At 40.7% G+C, this 25,320-nt stretch overlaps 1 protein-coding gene across 9 annotated transcripts in view; it reads left to right on the forward strand.

The window, feature by feature from the left end:
• Nucleotides 1-25,320, forward strand: part of PCMTD1 (protein-L-isoaspartate (D-aspartate) O-methyltransferase domain containing 1) — an 84,965-nt gene that overhangs the window by 38,640 nt on the left and 21,005 nt on the right. For 3 of the 9 annotated variants that reach the window (XM_073331200.1, XM_073331201.1, XM_073331202.1), the window contains 2 exons: nucleotides 2,749-3,179; nucleotides 8,792-8,894. The exons of 1 other annotated variant lie outside the window; for it this stretch is intronic. In XM_073331200.1, coding sequence (XP_073187301.1) covers nucleotides 2,873-3,179; nucleotides 8,792-8,894 — 410 coding nt within the window. In that variant the 5' untranslated portion in view covers nucleotides 2,749-2,872. Of the gene's footprint in view, nucleotides 1-1,093; nucleotides 1,181-1,505; nucleotides 1,530-2,748; nucleotides 3,180-8,791; nucleotides 8,895-18,826; nucleotides 18,917-21,143; nucleotides 21,728-25,320 lie in introns of those variants that run through there. 5 more of the 9 variants (XM_073331203.1, XM_073331204.1, XM_073331206.1 and 2 more) reach the window with 5 other exon arrangements.

Genomic DNA, 25,320 nt, shown 5'->3' on the forward strand with positions numbered 1-25,320 from the left:
TCTGCTGTATTATGGACATTGTACAACTAGGGTTCTCTGGTAAAGTACCTCACTCCAGCAATAGTGTTGCACTGGTAACTTCAATAAACCGAACGTTAAGGCCCAGATTTTCAGTCAGTTTTAGGGTTGTATAATTGTGTATACCTGCAGTTTGTATCCTTGCAAATTCCTGACTTCTTAGAAGACACAAATAGAAATGCATAAACTAGGGATTTGAATAGGCATATGAAAGAGTATTCTAAAACAGGCCAAAACCTCACTGGGATATATGATCCTGGCTGCAAGTGCCAGCTGGAATGAGTTTAAGTAGTTAGTAGTAAAATAGCAGCTGGTATGGTTTTTGTGAATGAAGTCTTATATATTCTATTAGAATGCATTCAAGCCATACAAAGCAAAATGCCCATATTTGCTTGACACACATTAATTAGCAGATAATTGGAGCCAGGTGAATTTCTGCAAACATTTTATTCACTAATTTTTTAAAATACAAATATGCGAATTAAGTGTGGTGTTGTCATCTCCTATTTTACTGTTTTGGTTTATGTGTGTGTACCATTGTCAATGTATTGATTGGAGTGATACAAATATTTGTAGTTTTTTTTATCCTCTAGTGGCTAACATGAAAAGTTCTACCACCTGAGCTCCCAAGTGTATTGGATTTTGTGGAACATTCCACTTTTGAGTAGAATTGGGCTGGTGGTAATTTTGCACTGCCAGTGCAGATAATATTCTGGTGGGGGGGGCTCCATCCATATATGAAGCCTAGGTGGAGGTCTGTGGCATATATGACAACTTCCTGCCATATCCTTGGGTGACCATATCAAATAAAGTTAAAGTATCTTTGGGGTCGACTGGTAATTGTGTTCTACTCCTTGGGGGCAGGCTGCCACAGCTCCTCCAGGGACCGAAACCAGTGGGTGGTGGTGAAGATTATAATACCCCACAGAGAGGTACCACCTCCCAGAAAGGCTCACATATATTAGTTTAAACTGGATTATTCAGAGACCAAGAGATAAAGGCAGGATTTTTGGATAAATAGCCTGAGTTTACACTGACTTGGGACTCTTCTTCCTGATCCAACAGATGGACAGGACTTTATGTCCAAGGGATGCCCCAATCCGGGAAGAAGAGTTGGAATGACTTTCACCTGCTTGAGCCCCATAATCCTGGGAAGCCTTTTGTGAGCTTTTTAGCATGTATATAAAAATGTTCGTTGGGTTTTTAAATATATTTTCTCTGAAATGCTTTTATCTGAAGAATAAAAGTGCTTGCTTAGAAAGAGCCATGTGGTAACTTGTAACTGTTAGTAACACACTAGTAATTGCTCTTGAAGAGACTGCAAAGTACACATGCTGGCGTTTTACGCAGGCTGGCTTGCTGGAGATATCACAGTAGATGGCAGGGGACTGTGCAGTTTTCACACCCCTCTTCAGAAAGGCATGGAACAAGGGTCCCTAGCCAAAAACAGGTGATGGCTGGAAACCTGAAAGCGGGAACTCCTGGAGTAGACCATGAAGGGGGGAATACAGGTGAAATTACTGTGAAACTAAAACTGTCCACTAAACTTTGAGCCAGGAACTGTGATTTCTGTTCTTACTTCTGTTGACTGATTCACTCTTTAGTTCTGTGAACTACATAACCCTTGCTGACCAAGACCTCATACCAAACCCTAGGAGACAGTCAAGTATTGGATTTTTAAGAGGCTGCTTTGGGGAAAAGGACACAAGTGTCTCAGTCAGACCTCAACTTGTCTGCTCAGCCACTGTGCCTTTCAGAATTAATAGAATTCTGTGGGTTTTGTTTAGCTGTCTCTAACCACTAGACCACAATCCTCTCCCAAAGCCAAAGATAGGACCTAGGATTCCTTATCTCTAATATCCTACTTCTGTCTAGTTAATGTGTAACTCACTGCCAGATTGTGTCCAGTTATCTTTCAGTGGCTGGTCCACATATAAGGTAGCAATTACTCTTGTGAATGGCAGAAAAAAGGTTGCCCCTTCCCTCACTTTTTTTGTTGCTTCCTGATGCATTAAGAATGTTTGAAAGGTGTGTTTCCCAAAAAATGCCCCATTTCCCTCCCCCCCGTAGCTGACAAACTTAATCATAGAATTTTATCAGTGTGTGAGTCTGAGCTGAATTTTATTCTAGCTCATGCATCATTATCCAAACTGCTAAGACCTGTGGAGTTGGTGAGGTGTTTAACCACTAGTGATGCAAACCAGAAAGAACATAGCTTAACTTTATTGATTTGGATTCTATAATTTGAAAATAAACAAAAAATCCAGGCATAACCTTTCCTTTTTAGGAAAGGAACACTTATTTGTCCAATAAGGCATACTAGGTGGGATTTTCAAAAGTACCTGGGTGATTTAGTAGCATGAGTTCCACTGAAAGTCATGTAGATGTTATTGAAAAATCCCACCCAGTGTATTTTTAAAGCTTTTTTTTTTTTTTTTTTGAAGGTGCTCAGAAACCATGGAAATAGGTTCAGTGCAGTGATGAATATTCAGACCTGACAATTAGCAGGGGGGAAGAGGGAATCTTTGTACATGTAGACTAAGTAAATTGAATGTGGAAGACAAAGATTTAGGCATGGGATACTACTGTCACTTTGTTAATTTTCCAGTGAAGTCGAACCACACTAGTAGCTTGCTACCCCTTTTGTTAAATGATCTCTGTATTAATTAGTTGATGCTGCCTTTTTTCCTGTGAAATTCAAAACAAGTACACTTTTTTTTTTTCTCCCAGGATTCATTTGTGATGTTCTGATGTGCTGTTGAAAGGAAAAGAACAGAGTCTGTTGCACACTGACACTTCAAAACGCTCCTGCTAATGTTTTTTCAAACTCATTGAATTATCACAGAAAATCGTCATGGGAGGAGCTGTGAGTGCTGGGGAAGACAATGATGATTTAATTGATAACTTGAAAGAAGCTCAATATATTCGCACTGAGAGAGTGGAGCAAGCCTTCAGAGCAATTGACCGTGGTGATTATTATCTAGAAGGATACAGGGACAATGCTTATAAAGACTTGGCTTGGAAGCATGGAAATATACACTTATCAGCACCTTGCATTTATTCTGAAGTCATGGAAGCATTGAAACTTCAACCAGGATTATCTTTTCTGAATCTGGGTAGCGGAACCGGATATTTGAGTACAATGGTGGGATTAATATTAGGTAATTTTTTTTATTTTAAACATATATGAAATGTTGGTTGCTCAATGCAGTTTCTTAGATTAACATGTCAGCATTTTTGCCAGGGTTTTGTGACTTGATGTGTTATAGTTTTAAGTAATGTAATGAAAAAAGCATAGTTAGGAATTTGGAATGTGCTTTCAGAATATTGTGAAATATTTAAGAGCTGCTAGTTAATTCTTAGAAAAACTGTTATTGAAAAACATTTTTTAAGAATTACATTTTAATTAAAACAATATTTTTGCTGCTTAAGCCGCAGCCACAGATTAACCTTCTGTAGTCACCTGAAGCTGCAAGCCTCTTTGACATCATAATTCCCACACAAGCTAAGTTAGCTGTGTAGTATATTATTCATCCCCTCAACTGTACTTAAAAAAGGCTGTACTACCAGCTGAAAAGAGAATGTGGTATATCATTGCTAACTGAATTTCATTTTAAAACTATACCTTAGAGCAGTGGTTCCCAAACTTGTTCTGCCGATTGTGCAGGGAAAGCCCCTGGCGGGCCGGGCCGGTTTGTTTACCTGCCGTGTCCGCAGGTTCAGCTGATCGCAGCTCCCACTGGCTACTCCAGGCCAATGGGAGCTGCTAGAAGCGGCGCGGGCCGAGGAACGTACTGGCCGCCGCTTCCAGCAGCTCCCATTGATCAGGAGCAGCGAACCGCGGCCAGTGGGAGCCACGATCGGCCAAACCTGCGGACACGGCAGGTAAACAAACTGGCCCAGCCCGCCAGGGGCTTTCCCTGCACAAACAGTGGAACAAGTTTGGGAACCACCCCCTTAGAGCAGAAAATTTACATTAAAATGCATTTGTTTTCATAATGAAAAACTAAGCTCTAGTGCTGATTTTTATATGTATCCTCAGATGTTTTCTACCTATCAATAATTTTGCATTACACAATGTAATTTCATTTATTTTGGTAGTGGGATGTAAGTGTCACAGACACATTTTTTCTTCCACTAAATAAATATTTGCATCTCTCAGTACTGTTTTCTAGTTAGAGAAGCACTACTTTTACTGCTACAGAAATCTTACAAAATGTGTACTTTTTCCAGGATATGGAGTTCTTGAAGTCTTGGGTTACTAATTTTTACAAATAAAGATAATGGAGAGCAGAAAACCATTAAGGGAAGCAGATACTATTCTGAATGGAAGGAGAATGTGTAACAGACTTAATCTGTCAATTCACTTTCAAGAGGTGTAGGATTCCTTCCAATTTAATGTAAACAAAAGTCAAAGAGCTGATTCAGTGCTCCCTCTTGTGGAAACTGAAATTCATTTCCTTACCCAATACAATAAGCAGTAATGCTTCTGGTGAAATATTCATTCATAGATATAAACTCAAAATTCCAATACATGCTGTTAAAAGAATTACAGTATTTCACTTTTTTCATGTAACATACTGTACCTCTTGTGCTAGCTCTCTGTTTATAAGCATGGGGAGTTTTATCTCTATGGAGATCATAAATGTAGGCAATTTTGTATGAGGTTCTTCCCCAGTAGCTGTTAAAGTATAAATATACATATAGTATGATTAGAGACTACTTCCTCTTTTGTTTGGTATTAGCCCTGTGCGTAGGAGCATAAATATTTCTCCAGATCATATCAAGAGTGAAGATGATGAAATAAAGCCCTTCGTCTTGATATTTATTTGTGTTTTATTTGGCTAGGGGTCCTCTGCACTTGCCTCTCTATATGAGGTTGTATTTCCCTTATATAACTAATCTCTGTGGGGTCAGGGGTGGATGTGTACTGCCTGGCCTGTCTTCTCCTCACCCAGCACAGTTCTGACTCTGAAGAACGACCTGTGCAGGTTTCCAGAAAGGGAATGAAGAGAACTAAGTAGTGAAAGTGACTGATTTCCCCCCACCTTTTCACATGAAGGGTGAGACCTGCAACAGAGGGCCTTCTAAGTGTGTGAATCAGCAGACACAACCTGCTCTGCGGTTCTTAACTCAGCCTGATTAGTCAGATTTATAGCAATATTTGTACAAAATATTTTTGAAAACAAAGGTTTATTTTACTGGTTTTAATAAAGGCAGCCCCTTTGTGGAAAATGGAACCTTTTTACACCTTCTCAAAATGGAGCCTATTGTATTTCAATTTGTACTGTATTAGGTTAGTGTTAGGAAGCCAAAGATTGTTTATCAATGGTTGGGTATCTGATGGTTCAGTAGAAGGTGGGAGTAGTAGTGTATACCATTTGATGATTTTGTGAATGTTGATGTGACGCTAAATTTAATTTGCAGGTGACTTGAAAATGAGGAATTTTTAAAATACAAAGTGGTCTATATAACTTGCTATGGTAGTCAGAGATTAAGGTGAATATAAACAGAAGGAAGATAATACATATAGAAAGTGTAGATGACATAATTTTAATGATCAGTGCAGACAAATCCTTTGATTTCTGTAATCTGAATATTACAAGATATTAGAACTGCAAACACTTTTCCAAGTCTTGATAATGGTGGTACATAATTGATGAGGTTAGTATAATCATATTACGAAGGAAATTACTGTTACTCCGGGAAGTAGCACAAAAGTTAGGGTAGTATCAGTTTTTATGAATTGGTAAAACCATTCTGGAATAGCATATACAGTCATATCCTCAGATTGGAAAAGCTAATGAGAATAGTGTCACCACCTCCTATTTGTTCAATATAGCACATAGCAATACTGAAGTGTATGTATCATTACACTCCATATTTTGCATACTCATGTTGCTGCAGAAACTAATTGTTGCCTTGTAGCATGTTGATCATGAAAAGTTCTAGTATAACACACAAATGTTCCTCATAACCCTGACAGATACAAAACTCAAAAAATGTTTGATATTCTTCGTGATTGTCTTGAAAAGTGGTAAAAATTAATCTAAGTTTGGAAATTTGCATGAATTTTGGAACAGATGGTGGTAACTGTAATTGAAAATAGCTAAGAATGCACCAAAAATGCTAGACTCATGAAAATAATTTAGGAAGTTAGGTTAGGGCAGTGGTTCCCAAACTTGTTCCGCCGCTTGTGCAGGGAAAACCCCGCGCAGGCCGGGCTGGTTTGTTTACCTGCTGCGTCCGCAGGTTCGGCCGATCGCGGCTCCCACTGGCTGCGGTTCACTGCTCCAGGCCAATAGTGGCTGTGGGAAGCTGCGACCAGTACGTCCCTCGGCCCGCACTGCTTCCAAGAGCTCCCATTGGCCTGGAGCAGCAAACCGCAGCCACTGGGAGCCGTGATAGGCCGATGCGGCAGGTAAACAAACCGGCCCGCCCCAGCAGGGGCTTTCCCTGCACAAGCAGCAGAACAAGTTTGGGAAACACTGGCTTAGGGGAATATGAATTCATTTATAGTAAATTATATTTGAAAACCTGCTGCTGACTCCCGGGAAAGATTTTCTAAAATATATTCTGTTTTGAAAACACTGCCTCCTGTTCATTTTTTGTAAGAATGCTTGCTAGCTACTTCTAATTACTAGTCAGAAACTTTTTTGTCAGAATGATATTCTGATGAGGAATACCCTCTTTTTATGGGAAAATTTCAGTTTTGCAGAAGAATTCTCATTTTTCCATTGGGAAAAGCAGAATGCCAGCTGCCTGTCTGGAAGGTGTTTGTCAATTTTACTTTCTGCTGGCCCAAAACATCCTGCTGGAAGGGCTGAGCAGGAGCCAGGATTGGGGAGTGACAGCTGGTGGAGTGGCTGGCCTCTCTGCCTCCCAGGCAATGGAGCTGAAAGGCAGTTTTCTTACAAGAAGCTGAAAAATACATTTTTTGGGGGGCGGGGTGTCCTAAAATGGAATATTTTTCGAAATCCTGTCACACATACTTGCATTTTGGCCTGGTTCAAGTGAAATTTGTTTTCAAAAACAATGAAAATTTTCACAGGAAGGGATTTCACGTTTTACAGCCAGCTTTACTAGTAATGCAAGAGACAGAAAAGGAATGCTTATACTGACAGGGCAACGGGAAGCAATGAGCTAAGTTAATAAAGAATGTATGTGTACCAACAGGACACCTTTCAATGCTGTGAAAGCAGGTGTATCTCCCCTGTGGAGCACTCTGCCTCCTGTAAGTCAGCCAGCAGGAAAGCTTTATGAGCAATGCACGTAACAACAACCTCTTTTGGATCCGCTTTGTTGCATGGTGTACAAGATGTTCTAATTTCATGCTAAGAATTACAAATGTTTTCCAGCCTCATGGTTTACCATATTGTGGTGGTGTTGCACCATTAGGTGATGCTTACCAAATGGAATGTATTAATGTTTTTTTTCCATAAAAGACAGGCTTTGCTGCAAATCTTTGTTTTTGTCGAGGGTACTTAAACATCAGAAATACTTCTCTATTTTTTCTTTAATTGCTCACAATACTGCTGTTCTGCAGAAAAAATCCTTATGAATTTCCCTGGATGAATAATGTGTTACTGAAATAATAATTTGAGGATACTTCTTGTATTAGATAATGAAGTGTTGGGCTAAATACATTCTAAAAGTAAAGGTTTGGGGCATAGTGATTACTGAATTAATAAAAAAGGAGTACTTGTGGCACCTTAGAGACTAACAAAGTACTCCTTTTCTTTTTGCAAATACAGACTAACATGGCTGCTACTCTGAAACCTGAATTAATAAATTGCAACCTCTAGTTGCCGTTTGGTTGAAATGTCCTTTTTCTCCTCTCTGCATGGCTACTAAAAACGCTGTTTTGTGGGTTGCTTAGTATATATAGAATTCATGTCTCTCTCTGCCCACAACAAACATGGCCTCCTCTTTACCCCCTAACTCTCATCTTAATGTCTCTCCTTGCACCTCCCTACCTCAGAAGAGCATTTTACCACATACTGAAATTCATTTTCAAGCTGTTTGTTGAAAACATATGACTACTAAATGAGTTGAAAGAGTAAGGAGTTGGGTTAGAACTGAATGTGGTGGACATGTCAGTGGCATCAATCTGAATAGAGATCTGCACAAACATTGTACTGTTGCAGATCAATATTTGTATAGCACTCTAGTAAATTTCTGTGGTACAGTTGGCTGAAGGCTAATACCCCATCAGGATTCAGAAAATGGCGTAATTGAGAAATGTGTATAATTATGGGTATAGATATGGGCATACTATGCTGAATCTCTGTGCCATCACTCGTTGAGACGATTCCACTTCAATATAATATGCTTTAAATTTACCAAATTTTAATCCTCCTACAAACAAACACATTATAACCATCAACATCGGAACTTCATTCCAGCTCCTGACTACTGTCTTAAAAATTTGTGCCACACTAAAGTCTAATTAAAACGCTAAGAAAAGATCAGACTTACTGACTCCACTTTCTCTCATGAAGGGTAATAGGAAAAATGTACTAGCGCTTTCTTTGCAGTAGTGTGGGCATGTTATAACAGGAAGTAGGGAACCAGAACTCCTGGGTTCTACTCCTGGCTTTTTCACTGCCTCACTACATAATTGTGTGCCTTAGTTTACCCATTGGTAAAAAGTATAAAAATATCCATTTTTGTAGGGGTATTAACCAAATGTTAATAAAAGCACTGTGATACCATTACATGAAAGGTGTTATACCAGTGCTATACTTATAAAAAACACTTTTTTTAATTACAGGCCCTTTTGGAGTAAATCATGGAATAGAGCTTCATTCAGATGTGGTAGAATATGCCAAGGAAAAATTGGAGAGCTTCATAAAAAATAGTGATAGCTTTGATAAGTAAGTATCTTACTTGTCCTGTTCATTTTGCAACCAGAAATGTTTGGATTTTTTTACTGAGGTACAATTTTAAGAAATAAAAAACGTTTTGCAAATTTTAACATCTTGCTAATGTTCATGATTGGAAATCATATTTAAAGTTTGTCAGAAATATTTGAAGTGAGGTAAGTAGAAGTTTAAAAATATAGTATGTTTAAAAAAAAAAAAGTAGGGGCATCTTTGTTTGAGTTTATTTGGCAAAATCTATCCTTCTGCCTTGCCATAAACACACACACTTTATTATGCTGTATTCTTATGCAGCTTCTTTTGTGTGCAGATCTGGAATAAATGTATAACAACTCAGATTAACATTAACAGTCTGAGGCGCCACTGTGCCTAGATATTATTAAATATGAACAGCATGTAACCTAGCAGTGTTGATTAGAGCATGCAGATGAATGAAAGAGACACAGGGATGGATTTAAGCAGCTGGCTTCAATGTTGTTAATTTAACAATGGGGAGTGGCGTTATACACCATCCGCTTCTCATGTACCAGGTATGTAATTGGGTCCAGTGCGGGATTACAGGGCTCCCACCACATAACCAGTGACTCGGGAAAGACACTCTTCAGACTTACCTCTAGGATTTACCTCACTCTTGAATCCTCTCACTTTTCCCTCTCAGAGGGTACCAAGAGGGGACCTCGGTATGCCATCTCCCCTTATAGGCAAAAGGTCCCCTGATGTCTAGGAAGGCTTTACATTGTGGGGGAGGGAGGCATGAAAGCCAGCTCCCTTATATACTATTCCTGGGGGAATTCTGCACCAAAAATTAAATTCTGCACAAAATATTTTAAAATTCTCCATATTTTATTTGTTACGATAATGCACTATCATCATTCTGGTTTCAATTATTTTGGTAATTTATTTAAACTACAGTACAGTGGATGGAAAATGGGAGTGGGGAGCATTGAAGGAAATTCCCAAACTCCCTTTGTCAAATAGTAATTGACCCTTTAGTTCTAATTATTAGTCAAAAATATATGTAGCCATATGCTCAGTGTTACATCATATACAACTGAAGAGCAAGGGAGGGCTGGGGACTCAAACTCACAATTTATATTGGCTGCTAACCATCTCCAGAAAGGTCAGTAGCAAACAGTTCATGGAGCACATTTTGATGGGAAATTTTTTCAGTACAAAAATTTAGACAAGTACTAATCACTAAAGCACCATAAGCATTTATAAGGCCATACTGATTTTTATACCACTGTGGCCATGTAAAGGAGCCTTAAAACATTTACCCCTATTTTATACTCCTGGGGGAATTCACTAAGAACAATAGGAACAATTCACGAAGCAAGCAGGCTGCTACATTTTGCTCTGTCTGAGGGGACAGAGCCTGCCTGACACCTACCTGCTCAGAAACATCCCCAAAACCTGCCCCTTCACACTAAGTGTTCCACAATAGTGAGTGAGAAAGACAGTCTCAGTCTGTTTCTCTCACAAGCATGATTGCCCAGCCCCACTGTCCCGGTGGTGATTCAAGTCTCTACTGGCTTCTCTGGGCATCCCAAACTGACCTGCCTGGACTGCTGGGGAGGGACACGTGACCTCTCTTGCAGCTTCCCTTTGTTTCCCCGTCAGAAATCATTCCTCTTCAGGGAAGCAAAGAACTCTGCAGGGGCCATGAGTTCTGTGCACGCGCAGTGACGCAAAATTCCCCCAGGAGTAATATACCCCTGTGTCCCAGCCAATGGGAGGCAGAAAAGCCCCACCCCATCCCCAAGAAGATTCTCACAGGTTGAGGAGTAACTAAGCCCTGGCAGGTCTGGGTACGTGCTCTCCCATCTTCCTCCTCTGGAACTTCCAGGTGTTGACTATCCCTCTGCTGGTCTGACCAAACATTCCTACACCGCTACTGAGACAGAAAGCCATTCTTGTTTGTTTAGATGAACACAGCAAGGTAAGTTCTATAGATGGTGTGGTTAGCTTTACCGCTGAATTTGCTAGCTTGCTTTTATTAATTTTTAAATCTGATCTTTAATGTTATTTTGATAGGGTTTTTTGTATATTTAATTTCCTTTGTTTTCACAATAGAATAAATAATATATTTTAAAAGATGGGTGTGTTTCACTACTGTCGTCTTCATTTCAGTTCTAGACACCTCCTGATATAATTGGAGGCTTGGTGCACCCTACATTAAACTGGCAGGAATTTAAAAAGATTATAGCCAGAAGAATTATGTGTTTTAAGTAATATGAAGCAATTAATCCATGACACATCTGTACAGAAAACTGTGTTAGCACATAGTAACAAAGGATTTTCTCTACTCTAACATTACATTAGTGATCTTGTACTTAAGATTTAGATGCTGTTTCTTATTAAATCACCCAGTTTTCAGTCTTTCATAACTTATTCAAAAAACTATCTATTGGGCTTGGGAGGAAAGGAGGATGGACGGCAGGAAAAGAGGAGAAAGGAGGATGCAAATCACAACTTAATAAAAATATGGCCATTTTTGAGCTAGATAAAGGTTAAAAACAATGGGTTTTACTTGTTATTTTCAGTCCCTTTGTTTCACTTTGTTAAAAACTTAGTTATAAACATTGAACTTGCATGTTCCTATTCTTGAATGTAAATAAATGTCTATACCTTGTTTGAAGGACAGTTGTTTTGAGATATGGAAGTCTTACAATGAATTGGAATAGTAAAGGCTTTTTTCCCTTTGCTTCACAAAGGCTATGTCTGCACTATGAAATTAGGTCGAATTTATAGAAGTCAGTTTTGTAGAAAGCGTTTTTATACAGTCGATTGTGTGTGTCCCCACACAAATGCTCTAAGTGCATTTAGTCGGCAGAGTGCGTCTGCAGTACCGAGGCAACCGTTGACTTCCAGAGCGTTGCACTGTGGGTATCTATCCCAGAGTTCCCGCAGTCACCGCTGCCCATTTGAATTCTGGGTAGAAATCCCAATGCCTGATGGGGCAGAAACATTGTCACGGGTGGTTCTGGGTACATATTGTCAGGCACCCCCTTCCCTCCCTCCCTCTGTGAAAGCAACGGCAGACAATCGTTTCACACCTTTTTTCCTGGGATACCCGTGCAGACGCCGTACCACGGCAAGCATGGAGCCCGCTCAGCTCACCCTCACCATATGTCTCCTGGGTGCTGGCAGATGTGGTACTGCATTGTTACACAGCAGCAGCTCATTGCCTTGTGGCAGCAGATGGTGCAGTACGACTGGTAGCCATCGTCACCGTACTCCAGGGTGCTCTTTTAGCCGACCTCGGTGAGGTCAGTCAGGGGCACCTGGGCAAATATGGGAGTGACTCAGCCAGGTCATTTCCCTTTTAAGTTTCGTCTCATGGCGATTCAGTCCTGCCGGCAGTCCTGCTGCACCATCTTCTGCCGAGCACCCAGGAGATGACAATGGCTAGCAGTAGTACTGCACCGTCTGCTGCCAGCAAAATGTATAAAGACAGATGAAGTGGATCAAAACAAGAAATAGACCAGATTTATGTTGTATTCATTTTCTCCTCCTTTCCTTCCTCCCTCCCTCTGTGATATCAACCGCCTGCTACACCTAGGGTTTTGAGTTCTATCCTTGAGGGGGCCATTCTGTTTCTCCTTGATGCAAAGCCACCCTCTTTGATTTTAATTCCCTTTAAGCCAACCCTGAAGCCATATTGTCAGTAGTCCCTCCCACATCAGAGCAATGGCAGACAATCGTTTCACACCTTTTTTTCAGCGCAGACGCCATAGCACTGGGAACATGGAGCCTGCTCAGATCACCGTGTGATTATGAGCACTATAACCACCGTGTGTGTTATCCAGCAGGATATGCAGAACCATAACCTTCAAGAAAAGCGAAACCAGGTGAGGAGGAGGAGGCGACTGCAGCGCGATGACGAGAGTGATGAGGACATGGACACAGACTTCTCACGAAGTGTGGGCCCCTGCAACGTGCACATCATGGTGTCAGTTGGGAAGATTCCAACTGACATGCGTAAGGGCACTTTCATGGAACTTTGTGACTTGCTTTCCCCTGCCCTGAAGCACAAGAATACCAAGATGAGAGCAGCCCTCACAGTTGAGAAGCGAGTGGTGATAGCCCTGTGGAAGCTTGCAATGCCCAACAGCTTCCGGTCAGTTGAGAATCAATTTGGAGTGGGCAAATCTACTGTGGGGGCTGCTGTGATGCAAGTAGCCAACGCAATCATTGAGCTGCTGCTGTCAAAGGTAGTGACTCTGGGAGATGTGCACGTCATGCTAGATGGCCTTGCTGCAATGGGATTCCCTAACTGTGGTGGGGCTATAGATGGAATGCATATCCCTATCTTGAGACTGGACCAGTAGGGCAGCGAGTACATAAACTGAAAGTGGTACTTTTCAATGGTGCTGCAAGCACTGGTGGATCACAAGGGACGTTTCACCAACATCAATGTGGGATGGCCAGGAAAGGTACATGATGCTCGCATCTTCAGGAACTCTGGTCTGTTTCAACAGCTGCAGCAAGGGACTTACTTTCCAGACCAGAAAATAACTGTTGGGGATGTTGAAATGCCTATAGTTATCTTTGGGGACCCAGAAAACCTTTCTTTTGGGGAAGCCGTACACAGGCAGCCTGGACAGTAGTCAGGAGCTGTTCAACTATAGGCTGAGCAAGTGCAGAATGGTGGAAGAATGTGCATTTGGGCATTTAAAAGCACGCTGGCGCAGTTTACTGACTCAGTTAGACCTCAGCGAAACCAATATTCCCATTGTTATTACTGCTTGCTGTGTGCGCCACAATATCTGTGAGAGTAAGGGAGAGATGTTCATGGCAGGATGGGAGGATGAAGCAAATTGCCTGGCCGCTGATTACACGCAGCCAGACACCAGGGTGGTTAGAGGAGTACAGGAGGGCGCGGTGTGCATAAGAGAAGCTTTGAAAACCAGTTTCAGGAATGGCCAGGCTACGGTGTGAAAGTTCTGTTTTTCTCCTTGATGGAACCCCTCTCCCTTCCCGCCTCGGTTTCACTCTACTTTCCTGTAAGTTAAGCACCCTCCCCTCCCCACTTCGATCACCGCTTGCAGAGGCAATAAAGTCATTGTTGCTTCACATTCAGGCATTCGTTATTTATTCATCACACAAATAGGGGGATAACTGTCAAGGTAGCCCGGGAGGGGTGGTGGAGAAGGGAAGGACAAGGCCACACACCACTTTAAAACTTACTGAATGCCAGCCTTCTGTTGCTTGGGCAATCCTCTGGGGTGGAGTGGCTGGGTAGTTGGAGGCCCCCCACCGCATTCTTGGGCGTCTGGGTGAGGAGGCTATGGAACTTTGGGAGGAGGGCAGTTGGTCACACAGGGGCTGTAGCGGCAGTCTGTGCTCCTGCTGCCTTTCCTGCAGCTCAACCATACACTGGAGCATATGAGTTTGATCCTCCAGCAGCCTGAGCATTGACTCCTGCCTTCTTTCAGCAAGCTGACGCCACCTACCATCTTCAGCCTGCCACCTCTCCTCGAGATCATATTGTGTTTTCCTGCACTCTGAGATTGTCTGCCTCCACGTATTTTGCTGTGCTCTGTCAGTGTGGGAGGACAGCATGAGGTCAGAGGACATTTCATCACGAGTGCATTTTTTTCTCCTTCTAATCTTCGCTAGCCTCTGGGAAGGAGAAACATATGCAGCTGGTGGAGTGGGAAAAAAGGGAGAGTGTTAGTTAATTAAAAAGACACATTTTGTAGAACAATGGGTACACTCGTTCACAGTAAACCTTGCTGTTAACGTTACATAGCACATGTGCTTTCATTATAAGGTCGCATTTTGCCTCTTATTGAGGGTATGCTGGTTTGGTGTGAGAGATCCCTCACGCAGGGCTGGGCAGCAGAATTCGGCTTGCAGGCAGCCATGGTAAGCCACAGTCTTTTGGCTTCTTTAACCTTCATAACATGTGGGAATGGCTTCAAACAGCAGCACCCTCATTTCCCATATGAAGTAGCCGTTGGGTTGCCCATTAAAAATGGGTTGGCAATTTAAAAGGAGGGGCTGCGGTTTCCGGGTTCACGTGCAGCAGAAACCCAACTACCCTTGCCGTCCCCCCCCCCCACACACACACACACCCAATTCTCTGGAATGATGGCTTCACCCTTCCCCCCCACCGCGTGGCTAACAGCGGGGAAGATTTCTGTTCAGCCACAGGCAAACAGCACAGCAGGAACAGGCACCTCTGAATGGCCGCTTACTAAAACCACCCTATTTCAACCAGGTGACCATGAATGATATCACTCTCCTGAGGGTAACACAGAGAGATAGAGAATGGATGTTGTTTGAATGCCAGCAAAATTGCTTTGTTCCCTTTGTTCTGCAATGATTCTCGACTATGTGCTACTGGCCTGGCATGGTAAAGTGTCCTACCATGGAGGACGGAATAAGGCTGCCCTCCCCAGAAACCTTTTGCAAAGGCTTTGGGAGTACATCCAGGAGACCTTTATGGAGAAGTCCCTGGAGGATTTCCGCTCCATCCCCAGACACGTTAACTGACTTTTCCAGTAGCTGTACTGGCTGCGAATGCCAGGGCAAATTAATTATTAAACACATTTGCTTTTAAACCAGGTATAATATTTACAAAAGTACACTCACCAGAGGTCCCCTCTCCGCCTTCAGGGTCCGGGAGCCCGCCTTTGGGTGGGTTCAGGGGGTACTGGGTCCAGGGTGATAAACAGATCCTGGCTGTTGGGGAAACAGGTTTCTCCGCTTCCTTGCTGTGAGCTATCTACAACATCATTCTCATCATCATCTTCCTCGCCCCCACTCCTTGGACGGAGTCAAAGCACAGGGTTGGGGTTAGTGGTGGCTGCACCCCCTAGAATGGCATGCAGCTCATAGAAGCGGCATGTATGGGGCTCTGAACTGGAGTGGCCATTTGCCTCTCTGGTTTTTTGGTAGGCTTGCCTGAGCTCCTTAATTTTCACACGGCACTGCTGCGGGTCCCTGTTATAGCCTCTGTCCTTCATGCCATTGGAGATTTTTTTCAACTATTTTGGTATTTCGTCTTTTCGAACGGAGTTCTGCCAGCACGGATTCATCTCCCCATACAGCAATCAGATCCCGTACCTCCCATTCGGTCCATGCTGGAGCTCTTTGGTGTTTCTGGGACTGCACGGTCTCCTGTGTTGATGAGTTCTGCATGGTGACCTGTGCAGGTGAGCTCACCACGCTGGCCAAACAGGAAATGAGATTCAGAAGTTCGTGGGCCTTTTCCTGTATACCTAGCCAGTGCATCTGAGTTGAGAGCGCTGTCCAGAGCGGTCACAACTGAGCACTCTGGGATAGCTCCCGGAGGCCAATACCATTGAATTGTATCCACAGTACCCCAAATTTGACCCGGCAAGGCCGATTTCAGCGCTAATCCTCTCATCGGGGGTTGAGTAAAGAAATCAATTTTAAGAGCCCTTAAAGTTAAAAAAAAAAAAAAAAAAAAAAAAAAAAAAGGGGGGGGGGGCTTCGTCGTGTGGACAGGTGCAGGGTTAAATGGAGATAATGCTGCTAAATTCGACCTAAACTCATAGTGTAGACCAGGTCTCAGACTTATTTAGGTATGGTGCTCTGAATGTTGCTCTACATTAAGGTGATAGTAATTCATTCTTTTAGCTCCAAGTGACTGACTGTATTCCATTGTGTAACTAGATCATGGGATTAATGTAAGTATCATACACAAAGTTTTGATGCCCCCTAACAAGATTGGATCTTTTACTCCACAGTATGTTACTCAATCATCATTCTTGCAATAATAAGCAACCAAGCAATGGCTATTAAAAAAACTAAACCAACAAACAAAATTCTGTTAAGTGTGTAAGTGCTTCCTGATAAAAATATATTTGGTAACCACTAGGTTACAAATGAAGGAATAAGGGTTGGCTGCCTAATGGATGATTTTTCCTCTCTTGAATATCCCAAATTTTGGCTGTTTTCTTTTAAAATAAAGCTGATTGTACCGAGTTAATACTGTATTTGGATGGGTAATATCTTGAAAACCTGATACGTGGTGTTCTAAGGGAATTGTTCTTCTGATCCTACTAATTTGTTTATAATATATAAAAAATTTTTAGAACGGACCTGGTAGGAACACGCTATTGTGCATAAGGCCTGGTTTTGGTTCCTGGTGCTTGGTTATCTTGGTCTCTGGCACTTCAGTTGATAAATGAGACGTAGCCTGCGGATACTATGGTCTGTGACTTCTGATCTCAGCTGATTGAGATTGATCTGCTCAAAACTTGGATGAGAGGCCTTCCAGGTAAAAGTGTTCATGAAAGGCATGCAGAGTTTTTCCACTTAGATCACTGGCTTAAACCCAGCAGGGGTCTATATTGACTGAAAATAATTTTCATCGGCTTGTTTGGTGGTATAACTGAAATGAAATATATCTGAGGTTACATTTGAGGCGCACTGACAGGGCAATGTGTGGAAGTTTGAATTGCTACTTCCTGTCCTGTACTTACTCAATGGATGACTAGGATTCTTTGGCCTAACTGTCTGCATCTTCCCAGGAAAATAAATTATCTTTTAAATTGGGTTAGTTTATTTTTAGCTACTTACAGAGCTTCAAACTAGATTTTAAATACACATTTTAAGCAAAGATTCGGTAACATGCTGAATAATACTATTCCAGACTGTTCTAGTCACTTGTACTTATAAGCCATAATCTTTCTGTGTTGAGCGTTTCTGTGCACAAACCAGATGGGAGCAGAGACTACATTTCCAAGTGGCAAAAGTTTCAGTATTTCTGTGCTTATCTTTGTGGTCATGTCTTGGATAAAAATATAAAAATCCCTACCAAGAAGTTCACCAGTGCATCTTCAAAAAGTGCAGTGAAATGCCTTGTTGCTTGGCTTGGATCTTTCTGCTTAAATTTTTGGCAACCAGTCATCAAGCAAACTATAGATACCTATAGGACAATTTCCTGGATGCTTTGTATATTTCCAGCCTAGCATATGGGGATTTTGCTTGGGGACCATGCAGCTAAGGCCTGATGCTTAACACAGAGTTCTTACAACTTAAACGCATGAAGTTATTTGAAGTGTATACTATACATCCTCTTTTATAGGAGAAATAAAAGATGAAACGTACAGAAATCCTGTGTTGTATAGCATAAGCTATCATTTTCTCCCAATTCCTGATGAGCAAATTCATAGACAAAAAGATTAATCTCTTAGCAGGTGGAACAGGTTTAGATTAGAGTCTGGGAGCTCTATGAAAGTAGCATATTCATCCTTAAAGGGATTTGAGGGTAGGGGGCTTGGGGAAGTATGTCCCTTTTCTTCGATGCTTAGGGTGATTGACTCCTTCTGGGAGTTCAGCTGCCATCATTTGGCCCTTCTGAAGCTATTCCCCTACAAAAAAACAACCCTCCAGAGTCTTGCTTTAAAAATGCAAATCATTCCAGTAATCATTTATATTTATATCCATATCCCACTAATCTGTAAAAGTTTAATTCTCCTGTGACTGGATATGGAGATGGAGTTGTCATCTGATAATCTAAGACAAGTAAAGTGCTGTCTTGATTCTGTTTCACAAGATAGTTTTACCTCTAGAAGCAAACTAGATAGAAAGTGCTCTCTTAAATCTGATTACTCTTTGGAAAGATGTGTTGTAAAAGAAAGCTTATTTAGGCATTGGATGATCTTGGTCTGAGTTTGACATGTGGTAAGAATCGCTTCCACATTTAACATTTGAGCGAGGATGCATGCCACCTAAGGAAAAACTCAATCCTTAAGAAGGCTCTATCTAAAGCACGTATGTGCAAAATGTCAGGCCCCGCTTCACCTGTTTATTGAAGGGGAATATGTTGTCTTTTCTGCTCCCAGTCGGCTTCTAGACCTAGAATATCCATCTCGGAGGGAGAGCCACAGGGCAGGGCTAGGTCGCCCATCTCCTAACACCCTATCAAAAACCAAACGTGTGTAAGCTGCTGAAGTGAGTGCCGTGAAAGAAATATCAACACTCTTCTCAGGATCAAAAGAAATTATCGCTACTCTTCTAAAGAAACAACTGCAATGGTAAGTGACTAGGATTCTAGTACTACTTCTGGGATAAATGTTATGGGTAAGACTTCCTCCTGAAGTCTTTTAGTAAGTTGTATCTGCACTGGTAAAGTGAAACTTACTATTGTCAGTCTCCCAGGAGCATTTCATGGTCTCCAGTAAAATTCAGTTAATTTTAGTTAGAACATTGTGAAGGCTAATTTCTCCATTGGTAAAGGAAGTTCAAACGATAGTCATGCACAAGGAGTCATTAGGGTTGCCAACCTTCCAGGATTCTGCTGGAGTCTCCAGGAATTAAAGATTATATCCTGTAATGAAATCTCCAGAAATATGTCCAACCAAAATTGGCAACCCTAGGAGTCATCAAAGAAGAAAATGGTCTTCATCCAGCTGCAGTCAAATGATTATCCTACTATAAAGACAAAATGTATAAGCAATCAAAAAGAAAATGAAACATGTTTAACCAAAAAGAGAAAAGTAACCCATGAATCCGTTCCAAGCTCTGGGACCTTGTGCTATTCCAGAGGGGGTGAACTGTCGTTGAGCTTTTGTAGTCTAACGAGGATCAACAAAAAGAGATTATTTGTTAGAATTCTCTGACATTATAAGAGTGTGGCAAACATTTGTTTATATTCCTCATCACTCATTATCTGGATATGTTCCAAAGGAGGAATATTTATAACCATGATGCCTTATAAAATGCAGGACTCTAAATGTGGATATCGCAGCCAGCCTTACCAAAAGTAGATGCAGCAACTGAATCTTCCCAAGTACCTATTTTATACTAGTTGAAGAAATCCCCTCTAGTTGAAGAAGCATTGTAGAAAGATCTCCTAGACAAAAGTAGAAAAAGGGACACTGGTTCCATTAAAACTTCTTTTTTGCTGCTACAAATTTTGATAGGAGTAGAATTATGAACTGACCTAAAGGAAGTTACTGACTAACATGATCAACAATTAAGTCAACAGCAAATATCACTAGCTTCATATTTTATAATGGACATTTATGTTGATGTATACATTGAGATTTCACTCTATAAAACAATATGCACTACTTCAATAGAAAGATTATCTGCTATCCAAATTTTTCATTACAAAATTTACTGATGGGAAAACTTGAGGCACAAAAAAACATTGTGGCAGAAGAAATGGAGAAGGGAAGTCTTCCCTTTATTCAAAACTTTAAAGCCCACAGTGGAATCGGTTGAGATCATTCTTTCAAAATCTTTGTTTTCTATTTTATCTTCAAGGTCTAGATACAGCTTGTGAAGGAGTCTAAATTCTGGAACAGAATCTGAAGGGGTGACAAGTCTAGACATAAATATTTGCAAGACCCAGTGCTTGAATTACAAGTATTTGTTCTCCAGAGATAATCGGATAGGGACAAATGTGTTTTTGCTCATCTCTCTCAATGAAATGGATGAAAACATCAACAAATTAGCTTTTGAAAATTTGTACCTAAGGATCATGTAAAACACTAATTACCTCAGTTTTTATTCATGTAGTCTTGTACTCCAAAGTTGTTTCTGAGCTCTGCTTGAGTTTTGTGATTCTGAGTATTTAATGCACTATTGCATTAGTTTGAAGCTGAATAAATGTACAAGATGAAGTATCAAAGAGAAATGTTATCTGCAACATTATTAGCTACATCTCTAATGCTAAACCTGTGGCATCCATTGTGGTAGTGGATGCATAGTGTTACATGTCACTTTAGATTTTAAGGGTCACTTGCTTTCACAGGCTTACTAGTATTACAGTCCACTCTTCAGATTGTCTTCAGTTTTATATGTATTCCCCAAAATAGTAGTATTAATACCATATTTGATGGGAAAAGGGACACACTGGAGTTTTTAAGACTATATTTGCTTATAAAATCAATAATAGTCTAGAATTAATAGTAACCAAGATGTCAAATGTTATAGAAAAAGAATTAATTATAAATGCTCCCAAAAGCATTTACCACTTAGAGAGAGGCCAACTCAAGTGATTTGGGGAGAAAGTGCTATTTTATTCAAAAATAGAGGTATAAAGTGTGTATAGTATAGAGAAAACATGAAAATTGACTTAAACATTTTGCCTTTGTCTTCTAACCATATGAGGTAATAGAAACAAGAATTTACATGTGTATCTTGTAAAATTATATTTGTCACTATAGTCCCATATTGAATGATACAATTTTTCAGTTCCTTACCTAGTCAACTAGTTTTTGACTGTTCGCAAACATAGTCAGAAATTTCTCCCAAAACACATATGGGAACAGCATTAACAATAGAAACCCCTTCCTGGATTGGCCAATATATAAAAAGTACCTTTTTAATTTGATAGTCTCTTGACAACTCAAAAGCATGTCACCATCTTGGAACTGAGGAGTAAGAATAGTTTCACAGGAATGTCAGAGGTTATTAACAATGAGCCACATGTTAATAATATCAGAAAGCAATATTTCAGCCTGTCTCACAAGAGGCCACAGGAATTGTTATTGAGCAATGACTTTTAATATCTTGGCAATGCAAATACATATGCAACATGAACATTAATTGGCTAAATTGACAGACTTAGCACTCAAATGTAAACTTTCAGAGAACTAAAAATAGACTAATTCAAAACGCAATACTCTATTTCCTTAACAGAAGGGGCTGTGTATGTTCAGCTATCCAAGATTTCTAGTACATGTTTCTCTTAATTGTCTTATAGACTGCTAAATGATCAAGAGGAAATCCTTATAATACTCTGGCTGTAAGATGGTTGAAGGGATAATCCTTTTTGGACCCAAGAGATCAGAACTCCTTCACTATTACTTACCAAGAGAGAGGCTCTTGCAAACCAGGTGGCTTTTCTATATCCAGTCTCCTCCATATAAGTTTGACTTTGCAGTCATCCTGTGAGATCCTCATCACTTCGAACATCAGCATATAAAATTTATGGCTAAGATACAAACACTAATGTATGAAAAAGAAACCAAATACTAGAAGAAAAAAATTGATACTCTAGCAAGGATTATCTATGGGATTATATCAACATATTCAAAGTGTAAGAGTCTGTTTTGAACAGATATATAGATTCTGAGGATTAATTCTGGAATCTGTATATTTTCACACTGTAAGATTCTGAAAAGGTGTAAATCTGACCTAGAGGTTTGTAGGCAATATTTTTATCTTGCCTAAATCTTGTACTATAGGCAATTGTCAAATGCTTTTAAGAGACGTGAGTTTAATTTCTTCTTTATTTTTGAATACTTAAACAATATTTTTATTAGACAAGAATGCTAGAGCCAAAGCTGTTTCTATGAACTATCGATATTGGATTCATAATTTGCTTTAAAAATATTTTATGTATACCAAAGCTTAATTTCCTTTTCTTAGGCTACAAGAAATTGGCCTGTCTTGGCCTTAACATAAAAAGGGTAAAGTAATAGCACAGCTGGATGTGCAAAGGACAATAAAATCTCCAATGCTTTTTAAAACAAATAAGTGTTTTGAAATACCAAATTGTTATACTCCTTATTAGGATTTTTTTAAAATAAGAGCCTCATTGGAATCTAGCATCGGCAGTGACCCAGATGGGAAGTTAGAACAAAATGGAATAATGCTAGCCATGTCCAGAAATAATCAACCACCTTCATATCTGTTTGTTCCCAAGCCACTAGCTTGTCTAGATTTACATACCGCAAATACATCTTGAAGATTCACTGAAAGGCTTTTTTTATTGAGACCTTTGTTCTTAGTTTTTGTGCTTCCCCTGCTAAAGTTAATGATATAAAGAACATCTCAAGCAGTACAGGCTGTGCAGCTTCCTGGGCTGTTTGTGTTCGTGATATCATCTGTAGAGGGTGAAACACAGAACCCTGATGTGACAGGTTTCCTGCAAGAGGAAATAATTGTATTTAAAACATGTTTGTAATTTTTGAAGTCTACTTGCATATGTGTTTTCTTAGGATGACATTCTTTTCTTCTGGCTACAGTATTTGGTCTCTATGCAGGTGGAGAGTGAAGAGGTGGGGAGCTGAATTTTACCCCCATCAACTGAGGGGTCAGGATCAGGGACTACTGCAGAGCCACCCAAACACCACAGGCTGAAATAGCCCCTTTAGATCAGATGTGCAGTACTGTGGCTCCCTGTCATAGCCTGCTACTGGGCCATCATCAACACTCCTTCAAAGTATCTCATGCAATGGACACAACAGGAACTTCTGTATGACTGTTGAGTGCCCATGCCCAGCACAGCTCCTGTGTTAACCTTGAAGATTTGGAATTTTAAGATGCATTTTTTAAAAACTTTATTTTCAGAAAAAGCTTTGGGGCAATTTTTGAGAGCTAAACACTTATGTAAGTCTGTAATTCTGTGCGTCTTCCTCCACCCATCCTAATCAACTGTTGTAAAATGGATAAGATAAAACATGTCTAGAAGTTATGAAGGAACAGTGCACAAACAATGGCTTTAACTTTGGTTGTACAAGATCCATTTCTACTGCACATTTGAGAAACTAGAACAGTAACATTGGTGGATGATGGAGGTAATTGATTGTTTTTAAATATATAATTAAAAATTCTGTCCTTTTTTCCTCCCCCCATTTTGCTTGTTCACTTTATACATTCTCAGAGGTAGAAACCATGGGCTTAGTTCTCATTTATATTAAAGTCTCTGGCAATGAAAAGTAAATGAGAATCAAGTGCCATGTCTTTGTGTATGTGCTAAAGTGGGACTATGATCCTGATTTTCTGGACCAGTCCAAAATAAATAATAACACTAACAAAGGAAATAAGCAAGATAATTGTGTAGTCATCATTTTGGAAAATATTACAAATTGATATGAATCAATGGAATGACTCGTGAGTTAGAACTGCAAGGTTCCGTCCTTGATTTGGAAAGCCATTTCAGATGAATCTCTTGGAAGGATGGTACTCAATCTAAATCAAACTTGCTCCAGTGTCATTCAGCTATTTCTCTTTGTGATGGAGTGGGATATTACTGTATGAAATTGTGAAGGTTTTAATACTTGTGTACTGTGACGACAGTTGTTGGGACTTGCCCAAGGGCAGGCTGTTGTGCTGTGCTCCAGACAGCTGCCATGACTGGGAAAGGTGTTGTACATCTCACTGAAAGGCCATCGCTGACAGCTGTTGACTTTGACTCTCATCTACAGGCCCGCCCCTCATGGAATAATGGTTGTTCTACAGAGTGCCCAGAAAGGGGTTGAGGAGGACAAGCATGACCAGTGGCTATAGCACTTTATAGTTTGCACATGTGGCACAGAGACAGAGGCCCTATGTAAGATCAGGGTTTTACTCTGTGCAGGAGGGTTGACTGCTACACATAAGGACTTGCAGGACAGAAAGGGAAGGAGGGACTCTGCCCAGCTTAGTCTGTTGATGCACTACAGACTCACAGAAGGAGTGAGCTCATACTATGGGAGGGTGCATTTTAGGACTGCAGGTTTGTTTTCAGAGATCTGTAACTCTTGATTGGTTTAAGAGTAAATATGGTTAAATTCTTCTGCTAAAGCCTTTGTTCTTCACTTTTCTGTCATGTTGTGTCTGATGGGGTTAAACAAGTAGGTCCTAATTGCCCACAGCCTAGGTCAAGTCTGGGGGATGGCAGAGAAGCAACTTGTGGGGCTCAGGAGGATTCAGACACTGGTTTCTGGACATTGGCATCCCACATCCCAAGAAAGGGTATCAGACAAAGTCTGAGCCTGGGATTGTGTGCGCTAGACCCCCAGACCTAGTGAATAAAATCTTTCCAGACCCAGTTGGCTTGGAAGCACGTGACTCAGTGATTGGGTCCACTCACTGTGGGCTAATGACTATACAGTGAGTTACTAGGCCAGTTTATATCACCCTCTAATTAAGCGTTGAAGTCTATGATATTGATAAATAGAAACATTCCTTTACACTCTCTCTGCTTGTGTCAAGGTTCCTTCCCTACTCTGAAGTCTCGGGTACAGATGTGGGGACCTGCATGAAAGACCCCCTAAGCTTATTCTTACCAGCTTAGGTTAAAAACTTCCTCAAGTACAAACTTTGCCTTGTCCTTGAACCCTATGCTGCCACCACCAAGCATGTTAAAGAACAGGGAACGAGCCCATTTGGAGACTCGTCCCCCCTAAATATCCCCGCAAGCCCTACACCCCCTTTCCTGGGGAAGGCTTGATAAAAATCCTCACCAATTTGCATAGGTGAACACAGACCCAAACCCTTGAATCTTAAGAACAATGAAAAAGCAATCGGGTTCTTAAAAGGAGAATTTTAATTAAAGAAAAAGTAAAAGAATCACCTCTGTAAAATCAGGATGCTAAATACCTTACAGGTAATCCGATTCAAAACCTAGAGAATCCCTCTAGGCAAAACCTTAAGTTACAAAAAGACACAAAACTAGGAATATACATTCCATTCATCATAGCTATTTTACCAGCCATTAAAC

This window comes from Lepidochelys kempii, chromosome 2, assembly GCF_965140265.1.
Source record: "Lepidochelys kempii isolate rLepKem1 chromosome 2, rLepKem1.hap2, whole genome shotgun sequence".
NCBI lineage: Eukaryota > Metazoa > Chordata > Testudines > Cheloniidae > Lepidochelys > Lepidochelys kempii.